The sequence below is a fragment of the Pleurodeles waltl genome, chromosome 4_2 (assembly GCF_031143425.1).
Source record: "Pleurodeles waltl isolate 20211129_DDA chromosome 4_2, aPleWal1.hap1.20221129, whole genome shotgun sequence".
In the NCBI taxonomy this organism is placed as follows: Eukaryota; Metazoa; Chordata; class Amphibia; order Caudata; family Salamandridae; genus Pleurodeles; species Pleurodeles waltl.
The window spans coordinates 53,811,415-53,826,421 of record NC_090443.1 but is presented as its reverse complement, the minus strand read 5'-3'; the positions used below and the strand labels follow the sequence as shown (position 1 = coordinate 53,826,421).

Below are 15,007 nucleotides of genomic sequence, written 5' to 3'. Positions count from 1 at the left end.
TGCAGAGGAGTTGGAGAAACTGGTGGATGGGGTCCTACCCCAGTACACGTTACTCTTTGGTCCTCCAGACAAACAGGTGAGTAGACTGTGAGCATGATGCGTGTTCCATGAATGTATGGAGTGCGGTGTATGTAAGCCACATGTGGGGGGGGGGCAGAGGGGTCCTGGCCAGAGTGCAGCATGTAAGGTGGTCAATGTATGTGCGTCAGGGGATGAGAGGGATATGGTGGGCCATGAGTCTGACGGTCCGGACGGTTGACTAATTCCCTTTTCCTCTGTCTTTTCCCTGCAGGTCAGCGTCCACCAGAAAAAGGGTATTTGTTGCGCCATCGCCAAAGAGGTGCGGACCCTGGGGGTATTTGACAGGCGGAGCACCCACTGCCACAAGAGGTGGGAGGACCTGTGCCGCTGGACAAAGAAGACGGTGGAGGCCCAGCTGGGGCTAGCCTCCCAACGAGGAAGGGGTGCCCGTCTAACCATGACCCCCCTGATGTTCCGCATCTTGGCGGTGGCCTATCCGGAGTTGGATGGGTGCTTGAAGGCATCACAGCAGCCACAAGGGGGTGAGTACAGAATCTGACTCCTGACTTTGCGCGCGTTAAGAGGTACCTGGGTGGGGGATGTGGGCTATGGGTGTCCCTAGGCCAGAGCGAAGATGGCAGGGTAGGTCCCTTGTTGGGCAGGCTCTGAAGCACTCCTACCCCAATAGTGTTAGTGGGCATCTACTACTGGGCAGTGTCCTGTGGGTTTCTGGTGTGCAGCTGATGGCGTTAGGCATTGTACCCCATGGGCTTGTGACAATCTTAGTAAATGGTTGGGCATGGCCTAGTGCATAGGGCTGCTCCCTGTGTGTTGTGTACGCCAATGGTAGTGGTGTTGCTGGCATTGACCTAGTGTATCCTCTGTCTCTTCCCCCCATTTTGTTTTGTCACCCTGTCCTTATGTGCATTAGCATCATCTGGCGGAGGAGCAGAAGCACCGGCGACGGAGGGAGATGCATCCCACATGGGCCTGGAGGCCGAATCCACCGACGGTGTGGGCACCAGTGGGATGGAGGGCGAGGGGAGCACCACGACGGGGACAGTAGGGGAGACCATAGACAGAGACTCCTCCGATGGAAGCTCCCTGGCAGTGGCGGACACCTCTGTGCCCACCCCAACAACAAGTACAGCCACCACACCCCTACCAGCACCGCCCTCCCAGCAGCCCCTCAGCATGTTTCCTGTGCCCGCTCACCCAGGAGGGTGGGCATCTCCTTCGCCACACGCACCTCATGCCCCGCCCCAGTCAGCCCTGCTGCTCTCAGTGAGGAGGCTATTGACCTCCTGAGATCCCTCACTATTGGGCAGTCAACCGTTCTGAATGCCATCCAGGGTGTCGAGAGGCATTTGCAACAAACAAATGCATACCTGGAGGGCATTCACTCTGGCGTGGCAGCCCAACAGAGAGCATTTCAGGCTCTGGCCAACTCCCTGGTGGCAGCCCTTGTCCCTGTGTCTAGCCTCCCCCCTCCAGCTTCCTCTGCCCAGTCCCAATTCCCTCAACCCCAGCCTATCTCAAGCACACCTTCAGACCAGCATTCACCCAAATCAACACCCAGAAGTGGCTCAGGCAAACACAAGCACCACACTTCATCTCACAGGCACTCACACAGGCACTCACACAGGCACCATCCCATGCAGATACACCAACATCCACTGCCTCCACTGTGTCCCCCTCCTCCTCCTCGTCCACCTCCCTCCCAGTATTGTCTCCACTCACACCTGCATGCACTACATCCTCATCCACTACCTCCATCACCAGCATGCCCATCACTACTCACCCCTCACTGGCAGTCACCACCCCCACATCCATGCACATGTCCCCTGTGTCCTCTCCCAGTGTGTCTTGACCGCTCCTCCCAAAGTACACAAACGCAAGCACCCACCCACCCAACAGCCATCCACCTCACAACAGCATCCAGCACATGCACCCCCACCCAAACTCAGCAGACACACCTCCTACAACCACTCCCTCTACCTCTACTCCCAAACCCTCTCCCTCTTCCCGCCCCAGTGTGTCTAAAAAGTTTTCCTGGCAAACATTGACCTGCCCCCGTCCTTCCCCTTGGGCCAGAGTGTCCTGAACCCAGGCCAGCACCTCAGCCACCAAGTCGGCGTCCGCTGTGGTACCTGCAACTCCCAGAGGCTCAAAGGGGGCACCCGTCAGGCCAGCCAGAGTGCCACCAACCCCTGCAAAGGACCAAACCATTCCGCCACCTGCTAAGGTGAAGAAGGGGACAGCATGCAGCAAGGGCAAGGAGCACGACCCACCCAGCAAGGCCTCCTCCAAAACTCCAGCTGCCAGAGCCAAGGTCACAACAGCATCTGCCAAGGTGAGGAAAGGGCAGAAAACCCAAGGCAAGGCACTTCAGCCGTCAGAGGCTCCAGGTGAAGGCCTGGGCCCACCAGCAGAACCGCCAGCCCTGCCACCTGCACCGCGGGCAGCACCGCCACAAGCACCGCCGCAAGCACCGCCACCTGCACTGCTGCTGGCCCCACTACTATCAGCAGCAGCATCCCCAGTGGGCAGCCGTCCGCGGCTGCAGGATAAGGGCTGGAGCCTCCCTCCACCACTGGCAGCACCGGCACCTGCACCATGGCCAGCATCACCAGCAGCCCCGCCGCAAGCAACGCAGCCTGCACCGCTGACAGTAGGACCACTACCAGCACCAGGAGCCCGAGTGGGTGGCCGTCCGAGCCTGCAGAAGACGGGCTGGAGCTTATCACCACCACTGGCAGCAGCCCCACAAGCACCGGCACTACCACCAGTTTGCAGCCTTAGGCGCCACAAGATGGAGTCTAGCCCTGCCTCCATGGACTATCATGCAACCTGGTCCCTGCAAATCTCGTGCCTCAGACACCCAGGTGAGGTAATGTCAACTGCCACACCCCAAGTGCTGCATCACTGGACACAAGGCCCCCTCCAGAACCAGTGGAGATATGCATCCACTCACCCTATCCTTGGCAGGATGAAGCACATTGGACACAAAGCCCCCCCCAGAACCAGTGGAGAAAGGCATCCACTCACCCTATCCTTGGCAGGATGAAGCACACTGGGCGCAAAGCCCCCTCCAGAACCAGTGGAGAAGCCATCCATTAGAGGGTCTGTGGCCTTGCAGTCCCCAGGAACAAGCAGTGGGCAGACCACCCACTTGAGAGACTGTGGCTTTGCACTCCCCAGGAGCAAGCAGTGGGCAGACCACCCACTTGAGAGACTGTGGCTTTGCACTCCCCAGGACCAAGCAGTGGGCAAACCACCCACTTGAGAGACTGTGGCTGTGCACGCCCCAGGACCAAACAGTGGGCAAACCACCCACTTGAGAGACTGTGGCCTTGCACTCCCCAGGACATCGCTGTGGGCATGGAGCCCCCTCGAGGAGCAGTGGCGTTATTCCATCTTCCGGCTGAGGTGCCCCCCCCTTCCCCATCCCCTTGAGGTGCATGTGTGTTTTCAACCTGATGACCCTGCAGTGTTCTCTCTGTATTGAGGCAGGAGTCAAGTGTGCGCTTCGCCCATGATTTCTGGCCCAGTGGCCCACGGACATTTGGAAAGGACAATGTACAGCCTTATGTACATATTGTATATTTTTGTAAATACTGTTTTTATATTCGCTACATATATCTGCCTATTTCTAATATATCACTGTTTTGACTCTATTCCTTTTGTCCTTGCGTTCTTTCAGGGGGTTACGGGGTGTAATTGTAATGTTGCTGCATGTGTTTGTGTGGGGTTGGGGGTCAGGGTGCTGCACGTGTGTGTCACTCTCTTTTTCCTCACCCCCCTGTGTACTAGGTGCAGTACTCACTGTGGTCTTCGCCGTTGCCTTTGGTATTCCTGGTAGATGAGGAGGTAGACCATCATGGGGAGGACCTGTAACTTGGGCTCCATGGCGTCCTGGTTCTTAGTTGAGTGTTGAGAGGTGAGTGGTTTCCCTTCCAAACACTGTTTCCGCCGTGCTTTTGATGGCATTGGTACTGCCCCGGAAAAGCTGGCGGATTGATGGGTTGTGATGGGGTGGGCGGTACATTGTCTTCCGCCTGGCTGTTGGCGGTGACCCCCATGGTGCTTGTTGCTACTGCCATGGCAGTCGGAGTGTTCAGAGGATGTCTGTGTTGGCGTTTTCCCCCGTGGTCATGATCCCATTTTTATTACCGCCTGCCTGTTGTTGGTATTACCGCCACTTTAACACCGACCGCCAGGGTTGTAATGAGGGCCAAAGTGATGAATCTAGGTCACGAAGGGCATCAAGGAATGTGCAAAACTAAGGCGAGAATTCTACTTAGTTACTGGTGGCCTGGTATGGATTTGACGATTGAGAGGCTAATCAGAGATTGTGTGGATTGTTGTCACAGTGACTAGCTACTTAAAGTAAGGACCTCACCCATGGTTGCTAGGGACCTTCCCTCCAAGCCTTGGGACGATGTTGCTATTGATATAATTGGACCGATACACTCTAATGATGGGACAAACTTTCTTCTAACTGATTGACCAATTTTCCAGATGGGCCGAGATTGTAGTTGATTGTAGTACAGTGATGAGTAGAATTATTGAGTTTCTAAGTGAAGTTCTTAGTCGGGAAGGTCTACCCAAAACTATATTGACTGACAATGGCCCCCAGTTTGTGTCTTCTGTGCTGGAGAACTTTTTGAGCACACATGATATACTTCACAGAAAGTGCTCTCTGTATCATCCAGAAGGAAACGGGACTATTGAAATGTTCAACAAGAGTGTTAAGGAATGAATCCAATTGGAATTGGGAGAAGGGAGGAGTTGGAAGGAAGGTTTAAAAAAAAATCTGAAAGCCTACAGATTTTCTCCACATGTGACAACTGGAGATGTTCCTTTTGAGATTTTCAGAGGAAGGAAGCCCAACACACTTTTGTCTCCTGGTTGATTGCACTGGGGTAAGAGTGATGAAGTGTCATGGAAATTGATGAGTGGGGGCAACGAGAGAGAAAAAAGATGTGTGGAGAAAAGAAAAGCATATTATGATGTTCGCAAGAGTAGAAAAAGTGTGCCCTTTGATATTGGAGATTTGGTTTTGGTAAAAAAACAGTTGGGTCCAAGAGTGAATCTAAGTTTATGGATCCTTTTAAAGTCGTCAAGCTTTTCCGCAATGCTGTGAAAGTGGAGTATGGAAGGGTTTGGAATCTTAATAGGGTTGTAAGTGTCAAAAGTTAGTACTATAGATTTTTAATTTGTTGTTTTCATCTCATTTTGTTCTTCTCTTCTATCTGCATGCATTTTGTTGCAATGTTTCTTTTGTTTGTAAAATAGGGAGGTGTGTGGTATCTTGAGAATAGTACAAAGTTGGTAACTAGGATATATTAGTTAGTGGAGAAAGAAAGAAGAATGTTGTTACGTTGAAGACTCTAGAATGTTCTGGGAGTCTTCAACAGTTGAGGGATGCAGGCAAGCTGTGCTGGTGGATGGGCTGTTTCTTCAATAAAAAACCTACAAAACTGCTACCGATTTCTTCTTCATTACACACAGCACCCTGCCCATAGGGCTATCTAGGGCCTACCTTAGGGGTGATGCAGGTGTAGTAAAAAGCGAGTGTAGGTCTTGGCAAGTGGTTTGACTTGCCAATTTAGTATGGCAGTAAACTGCACACCCAAGGCCTGCAGTGGCAGGCCTGAGACATGTTTGAAAGGCTGCTTTTGTGGGTGGCACAATCTGCACTGCAGGCCCACTAGTAGCATTTAATTTACAGGCCCTAGGTATAAGTTATACCACATAACAAGGGGCTTACAGGTAAATTAAATCAGCCATACAGGTGGAAGCCAATCATGCCAAGTTTTAATGGAGAAAGCACATGCACTTTAGCACTGATTAACAGTGGTAAAGTGCCCAGAGTTCTAAAGCGAACAAAAAGAGGGCCAGAAAACTAGGAGGAGACAGGCAAAAAGTTTGGGGATATCCCAGCAGAAAGGGCCATTTCCAACAAGGGGTAATTACCACATCTGCCCCAAGGGAGCAGGAAGACTGTATCCCCATTTTTATCAGGTTGAAGACATGGCTATCCCCATGCTTGGGATCCCCCACTCCAACAATTAAAAAAAAAGTAATACCTGGGGGGAGGGCAAAAATACTGTGTACCTATTTTTATGGCCTTTGGGGCATGGCCATCACCATGCTGGGTAGATTCACTCCTACTATTTAAAAAAGTGATCCCTGCTATTTGGTGGGCTTTCTGCCTCCTTGGAGGGGGTTGGACAAATGGGGTTATTGCCCTTATCTGCCCCCCCCCGGGGGAGCCCAAAAGATGCGTCCCCATTTGTATGGGGTGGCGGCATAGCTATACCCATGCTGGGCAGCCCCACACACCTACAACTACAAAAAAGTAATCCCTGGTATCTAGTGGGCTTTCTGCCACCCCGGGTGGCAGAAAGACTTTCTCTATTTTGGAGGGGTGGGAGCATCTCTATGCCAATGCTGGGCAGCTCCCACCCCTATAATAAAAAAAAAATAAGTAATCCCTGTTATCTAGTGGGCTTTCTGCCCCCACCCGGGGGTGGTTGGGGGGTAGATGGGGGTAATATGCCCCATCTGTCCCCCAGGGGGCAGAAAGACAGTTTCCCCATTTTGAGGGGGTTGAGGCATGGGTATGCCCATGCTGGACAACCGCCACCTCTACAAATAAATTAAAAAAATGGATCCCTGGTGTCAAGTAGGCTTTCTGCCCCCACCCTGGTGGGGGGGGGGGGCAGATGGGGGTAATTGTCCCCATATTCCCCCTAGGGGGGGCAGAAAGACTTCCCATTATTTGACCCCTCCTCCACCCCGTGTGTGATTTTAGCACGGGGATAAATATGGCGCTAAAGCCATAGAGTAATTTTTTGCATGGGAATGCCTACCTTGCATCTCATTGACGTAAAGTAGGTTTCCACGTCCAAAAAATGACTTTAACTCCATAACTTTGGTATAAATATGAAGTTAGTTTTGTACCAAATTTGCTTTAAAAAAATGACGCAAATTCAGCGCACAACAAGTATAAATATGCCCCTTAGTCTGCCTGGTGGTGGTCCATGTGCTTTGAAGGGGTCATTGTAACTCCCTTCCTGGAACTGTAGATGTGCTAAACAGGCTCTATGTTTAAAGTGCCTGCTCTGCATTTTTTTTTGTTTAGAGAAAACAAACTCCCAAAGCAAGAGTTTGTTGTCAGTAATCTAAAACACAAGTGGTTCATGGCCATTTTCTCTGCCTGTCTGCCACATGTAAAAAATCAGTGTTAGGCACCCCACCATAAATAGGGAAGCGTGGCCATCACTATGATCTGGTGGTTCTGTGGTGGACAAACTACTTTGTGAATCGTTAACATGAGTGAAAACAGATTATACTCCTCTGACGTTAACCCAGTGCTTCCCCACCTATTAATGGGGTGTGGGAACTGCTGATTTGTCATGGAGTGAGGACCGGGGGCGTAGCTTCAGGGGGTATTTGGGGTGTTACACCCCCCAAATATATTCTGCGGTAAATAGTTGGGTACAAGTGTTTTAAGTCGGGTATTGTGAGGTGTTTGGCGGATTTCACTTGGGATAAATATACACACAAATGCAGACAAAAACACGCACAGACACGAACTTGTCTGCTTTAAAGGTCTTAAAAAAAAATATTTTAGAAAATATTGGCACATACTGAAGAAAATGTGGTGCATCAGCTATGATGTGCCACTTTTCTTGCACCCACCTACTAACACCTAACCACACCATGGTTGAGCCATATTTATTCTGACGCTATTGTGGCCCTTTGCTACACTAGCATCAGAAATGTTGACGCTAGTGCAGCAAAGTTCAAGGAGGCCCTTAGGTTACTATGGTAGCAGGTGTTAAAAATGATGCCTAAAATGGTGCAGTGAAATCTTTTAAATTTCAGTGAGCCATTTTTGCGGGCCTCCTAGCGCCGTAATGCCCCCTTGCATACATTATGCTTGGTGCAGGCATAATGTGGCGCAAGGGGTTACAACGCATGCATTGTGCCATTTAGTAAATATGGCGTTGCAGAAAAACCACTTTAGCGCTGCCTTAGCATAAAACAATGATGCTATGGTGGCGTTAAGGTGGCGCTAGGTGCTCTTAAATATGCCCCATCGAGTTTTAAGTTTTAAGTACCCACTCTCAATCCACACTCCGTCTCCTTCTTACTGTTACTTAACCCCCCAACCTACTTCTCATATAATATATTTTAACCAGTGTGATTGTTGGGAACTATGAAGCTCACAACTCCCAATCTTACTGACCAAGCTACACCCCTAGTGAGGATCTCTGTTTTACCGCAGCCCTCCATTCTGCCAAAACCCAAATGAGGCCAATTGTCATTTAGCTCAAAAAGAGCCCTGTCACTTTGTCCTTTGTCAATCTCAGAAAGACCCACAGTGACCTCTTAGCCACACAGAGAGCCACTTATGCATGCAATGTTACAAAAATAAATCTGCTCTATTTTCAGCCCTGACAACGAACGAGTGTTGCAGGTAAGTGACATTGGCCCTCATTACGACCTGATCGCCGGGCGGCCTCCAATGCAGCCGCACTCCCGCCGTGCTCATTTATAGATCCCCACTGGGCTGGCGGGCGGAAACCTGGTTTCCGCCGAGCCGGCCCAGCGGGGATCACGACCGCAGCACAGGAGCCGGCTCCTAATGGAGCCGGCGGTGTTGCGGCTTTTCACTGTCTGCATAGCTGACAGTGAAAAGCTGCACGGGGCCGTGTCAGGGGGCCCCTGCACTGCCCATGCCAGTGGCATGGGCAGTGCAGGGGCCCCCAGGGGCCCCACGACTCCCCGTACCGCCAGCTTTTTCCTGGCGGTTCAAACCACCAGGAAAAGGCTGGCGGTAGGGGGACTCGTAATCCTCTGGGCAGCGCTGCAAGCAGCGCTGCCCTGGCGGATTAAAACCGCTGGGACTGAAGTGGCGGTAAACCGCCGGTCCCGGAGTCGCAGTCGTAATACTAGGGATTTCACCGCCAGCCTGCTGGCGGTGAAATCCGCCACAACAGGGACACCCAACAGGATTAAAGCATATCTTTTTACAAAACTATGGGCAGGCTGAAATAAAGGAGGATAAACAAAAATCCATATGTAGAATCTTGATATGCAGATATATTTAGCAAGTTGCAACACATTGTATCAAGAAAACGAATGGATGCAGAAATGCATTTTTCTCACGTAAAAACATTCTTTTGTGGCATTGAGTTTAATGAACTTGTGATCATTGGATCACGTATAGATACATGTAATGCCTACAGTAGTTCACTGAGCAGTCACTGATGCATGTGAATTCATGAAAAACAAAAACTGAGAAACCACGTAGGAGGAAACCAAATCATGGAAAATCTATTTTAAAGAAAGACAATTTTAATAAAATTCAAAAACATCAAAAATTAAACATTTTAAAGGAAAGATACGTTTAAGGAAAAATCCAAATTTACATTAAATGTGTTTGGAATTTAGGACTACTGTGAGGTTTTTGGGTTCAGGGATAGCTAATGTTTGGGGTGATGAGGGTTTTTTAGGGCTCAGGAGTAATTGGAGTTTGGGCATGGAAAGGTGTTTTTAAAGTTCAGATATGGTTGGAGGGTAGGGATGGTAAAATACAAGTAAATACAAAAAAAATCAAAAATTAAAGTAAACATTTAAAGGAAAGATATGTTTAAGGAAAAATCCAAATTTGCATTAAACGTGATTGGAATTTAGGACTACTGTGGGGTTCTTGGGTTTAGGGATGGCTAGTGTTTGGGGTGATGAGGGTTTTTTAGAGGTCAGGAATAATTGGAGTTTGGACATAGAAAGGAGTTTTTAGGGTTCAGAGATGGGTGGGGTGTAGGGATGGTGAGAGGTTTCTAGGGAACCCAGGTGAGAGGTGTTTAGGTGTGTGAAGCGTTTTTTAGGTTTCAGGGATGGGTGGAGTATAAGGGTGTTGAGGGGTTTTAGAGTTCAGAGATGGGCAGAGTTTAGGACTAGTGGGGGGTTTTGAAGTTCAATTATGGGCAGCAGTTGGAGTGGTGAAGAGATTTTAGGATTAAGGATGGGGAGTTTAGGATGGTGAGGGGTTTTAAGGATTCAGGGATAGATGGAGTTTAAATGTAGAAAGGGTTTTTTAGGGATCATGGATGAGCAATCTAGGGTGATGAGGAGATCTTAAGGCATCATGAATGGCTGGTGTTAAAGGGTAGTAGCCAGGGATCAATGGCATATGGATGTCTGAGGTGTTTAAGGAGGTATGGGATTAGTGGGGTTTAGGCGTAGAAAGGGATTTTTTGAGTTCAGGAATGGGTGTCGTGTGTGATTTTATGGTTCAAGAATTATGTGTTTGAGGTAGAAAGGGCTCATAGGCTTCAAGGATACATGTAGGTTAGGTGTGCGGTCCATGGTGGACGATGTTTACGAGTGGTGATGGGCCAGTGAATTAAAAGTGTCCAAAGTAATTGTATGACAATGTAAAAGATTCAAATATGAAATATTGTTCCCTCAGTTGTAAAGCTCTAAAATAAATGTCTCAGGCAAAACTGTTTCTGAAAGTAAGACCTGAAACCATTGCATTTGCACTTAAAAAATAAGCATTACAAACCCATTTTAGACCGAAAAGACATTCTATTTATTGGTTTCTATGAAAAGTAAATGTCACTCATTCTGAAAATTTCCATTAAACAGTTTAGATTAAATGTTTCTTAGCAATCATATTCTATGAAATAGCTTTTCTATGAATGTACAAAGAAAAACAATAGCAGCAAACACTGTATGCAACAAGGGTGCTAGGACTGTTGAGAAAAATGCTATATCCTCCTAGACATGGCACAGGAGTTGTAGTCCTGGGAGGAGGTGTGAGACTGCTGGGTGCAGGAAGGACTAACAAACTTGGAATTATCATAAATGATGTTGTCCATGATTCTCCAAAGGTAGCAGTGGAGGTTGGTCATAGTAGCAATTTATTCTTATAAAGCCAAGTTCAACAGCGGAGAACACTTGAGTGACTTGGAAAAAGTCAAGAGTCACAGAACTATCCCGAAAAACACAAGGTGTGTAGTAAAAATGTATGTGATTGAAGAAGAAAGGGAAAATGCATAATAGTTTCCTGAATCAAACCCCATGACTGGTGTTGTATTTATAGGGAAAAATTCATCTTTAATCGGAAAGTAGCAATAGTATCAATGTTCTGAAAAAGCAAGAAGGAACCTCTGCTGAATTCTGCAATCTCTTTCTCGGTTAGACAACCAGTGCGAGGTCCTAGTAGGGTACCTGACAACCGGATTGTGGTATGAATTGCATGAGCTAAAAACCTTCACAGATCGGTCAGAAATTATGAAATCTGGAGCCATGCAGCATATGATAACTTCAGTCTTTCACCCATAGATCAGTATCATTGCCATTATACCCAGTGCAATAACACCATGTAGTCTGCACGAGCACCCCAAATATAATAGCTATTTATTGCTTTCTCATACACATTATTAAGTAGTTAACAGAACTTTTGACTTTATATGATGCATAGTCTGTGACACGGTCATTAATCCCTGAAAAGGGAAGGTACCCATGACTTATTGTGTGTTTCTCTCCCAACTGGTAGGTTTACCCAGATGAAAGTCATTTCTTCCTCTCAGAAAACAAACTGCATCTTCACCAGACCCTCATCTCCTACTTTCAAGACTGCTTCCACGTCACTCAGATGAAGCATGCTTCTCGTCATGAGGATGAAGACTCGTAGCACCACAGGCGCTTCCACTAATTCACAGACTAACAAGAAGACAATTGAGCATGCAATGGCTCAACAGCCTGCTCTTCAACTCAAAAACCCTATGCCTATGAGATGCCTTCAAGCACGTATGGCTCAAACCATGTCTGACCTGTGGCAGAAGGTGACGACTGCCCTTGACGCTGTATTGAGCTTCTGTCAGTGGGCTCATCGGAACAGCGAATGATGCTTGACTGTTTCATGTCACAGTGAACTAGCCAGGCACAAGCCAGGTAGAGGCTTTCATGCAAACAGGACACAGGTAGTCTACCTTTGTGACATGTGGTCCTGGATTCTAAGCCATGTCCAGGGGCTCACTTTCTTTTCTAATAGGATATTCTGTCTCTTAGTGGACAAGCAGAGCTTTCCCTCTGCAGCCCTTACTTTTGCATCTTGATTGCTTGTTTTCTGGATTGCACATATAATATAGAATGCCTCATGATATGACTATTGACAAGTGAAGAGCGAATGGACTGAGATGAGAGGACACGATTCCAGGCCCACTTCTCAGTGGGATCAAACACTGGGTGCTGTTAGGGATGCATGATACATGCTAGAAGAAGCAAGCTTGTAATGCTCTTTTTCCAAGAAACTGTGGGTGAACAGCACTGAATTCACTTCAACCTCGATGTTCGGGAAATAATACCTTGCAACTGTGGGTTAATTCAAATTCATAGTTAACAACTCCATGTATTGAGTCTATTTTGTCATTGGCAGGTGATTAATCTAATAATTCAGTGGCAACGTGGCTGCATGCTTGCACTGATTTATGACACAGAGGCCCAGATTTATACTTTTTGCGTGAAAAGGTATACCGCCAGCTAGCGCCATTCCAAGACTCCGGACGGGCGCCATATTTATGGAATGACTGTAACCGGCAGTAAGGCTCGGCTAGCGTCATGAAAAAGGATGCTAGCGGGGTGGGGGAGAGGTAAGGGGAACAGGAGGTTGTGTGTCAAAGGATGATGCTACTCTGGTTAGAGGCTTAAAAATGCGGAGGGGGTGTCCCTGGGGCTAGGGAAGGGCACATGTGGGCCCATTCTATGATCTCTGACCATGGACATAGGCCCACTGGTCCCCTAACGCTTAGCACCATTATTTAAGGCCCGCGCTTGATTTTAGCATGGGGATAAATATGGCGCTAAGACCATATCATAATTTTTTGTACTGGAATGCTCATTGACGTAAGGTAGTTTCCCGCAAGCAAAAAATTGACTTTAACTCCAAATCTTTGGCAGGTCTAGCGCCAAAGTGTAAATATGGAGTTAGGTTTGCGCCGAATTTGCGTTAAAAAAAATGACACAAATTCGGCACAAACAGAGTATAAATCTGGGCCAGAATGTGGAGCTTTATTTATAATCTGCAAGTATATTTTTCTCTCTTTTGACCCACCAAAGCTGCTCCTTTCATGGTGGTTCTCCTCCCCATTGCAGTTGCACTTCAAAGAACCCACATTCCTAGTGATAGAGAAACAATGCTATTTGTTTTCCTGACCAAATTAACTATCATTTTCCCATACTTTTTTGCACAATCCCCCACACCCCTCAATGGAATGTTGTTCTACATCCTACAACAGTGCAGAAGTCATCTCATCCATGCAGGGGAGCACCACATGTTAGACTACCTCACCTGTATACAGAACCTTCTTTTTATGGGGGAGGCCTTGCTATCCCTTCTGAAGAGCTTTAATGTGACCATGCATTGTGCTTAATTTGTAAAAAGTGTGCAGGGGCCCACAGGTTTTCTTGGAAGCTTATTGGTGCTGCTGAATTCGAGTTTTGCTGAATACCAAGGCTGTCTGACCTTGATTACACCCTGTCACTGGTTTTCTATCTTTCCCTTCTGCTTTTTCTCTCCATTTTCTGCTTTCCTCTCTCTTTATTCCATATCTTATGATGAAAAAGATGTCCTTGCCTCCAAAACTGAGTGCTGGAATACACCACCTGAAGCCACCAGTATCAATTAGGGAGTTATCCTTGAGCACCTCAAGCAAGGATGCAGAGGTGTGTCTGTGGCACTCGGCAGCCTGATTGTATGCTGACGCTATGGAGAGACCAGGATAGTGCCATATCTCTCCAGACGTGGCCCTTGCATGTCCTGTCACACAATGCAGCACAGCAAGTTAGGGTGCTGTGCTGCTCTGTTTGACAGGTTTGTAAATTTGGGCCTGTGTTGAACCACAATATCAGAGAGATGGTCTCCATTACTCCAGGGCCTCACAGATCACTCTCCTACATTTTCCTTCTCCTGGTAGATCCCAGCAGTACCAGGGTCTCACTGCTTTTTACTCTTCCTGTAGAGTAACCATTGCTGCAGGGCTGGAAGGCTCTGTCCCTCTTTCAGCGGTCACGCTGGCTTTTAGGTGCCTCAGCTCAAATGAACAGCTTCTTCCAGCAAGGCAAAACATCAGCTGATGCCCCGTCACATCGGTGAAACTAGCTGTCTGGCGCACTCCAGCTCTTGTTACACTGCAATCCTCTGAGTGCTCTGCAAAACTCTCCCCACCTTGGTCAAAGAAAACTTGGAAATTGAACAAATGGGTCAGTGGCTCCTACTTTTATACAAAGTAGACAGGAGATGTGGATCCATTGTCTCCACTTTCAGAGCCCATTTGGGGTGTTTCTTCTTTCCTGTGTGCTTTCCACACTGCTCTCTAGACACAGCCTTTGTGTAGATTGATGCTGTTCCACAACAGGGTAGTCTCTAGCCAGAAGCACCCACAAAAGAGGCACAAAAGGTTGTGAGCTCTCTGCATCTGGCTGTCATCAGCATTGAATAGTGATCAGGGAAAGACGAAAAAACTGACCTCATCTAGATGGTCCCTTTCATCTTAAACAATAGAGACTTCAGTGGGGCCCTTTGGTAACTCTGTTTCCACCCCGGCTAGGTCAACAGGATATCATGGCCCGTATTTATACTTTTTTTGCGCCGCATTTGCTTCGTTTTTTGACGCAAAAACGGCACAAACTTGCAAAATACCATTGTATTTTGTAGGTTTGCGCCGTTTTGCGTCAAAAAGCGGCGCAAATGCGGTGCTAAAAAAAGTATAAGGTTTGCGGCGTTTTGCGTCAAAAAGCGGCGCAAATGCGGCGCTAAAAAAAGTATAAATACGGGCCCATGTTTTTAGTCATGGGCATACATATAGCAAATCAGTGCATTTTGGGAGTTGTAGAAATTTCTTGCTTCATTTCAACAAATTTGACTAACACACATGGTGACAATGTTTTGAAAAAAGAAGCC

At 47.8% G+C, this 15,007-nt stretch overlaps 1 protein-coding gene across 1 annotated transcript in view; it reads left to right on the top strand.

Annotated features, from left to right (window-relative positions):
- The window catches only part of LOC138292187 (inactive dipeptidyl peptidase 10-like), a 392,581-nt gene extending 377,888 nt beyond the window's left edge, over positions 1-14,693 (top strand). The window contains exon 25 of the mRNA XM_069230625.1: positions 11,603-14,693. Coding sequence (XP_069086726.1) covers positions 11,603-11,740 — 138 coding nt within the window. The 3' untranslated portion in view covers positions 11,741-14,693. The remainder of the gene's footprint in view (positions 1-11,602) is intronic.
- The last annotated feature ends 314 nt before the right edge of the window (positions 14,694-15,007 follow it).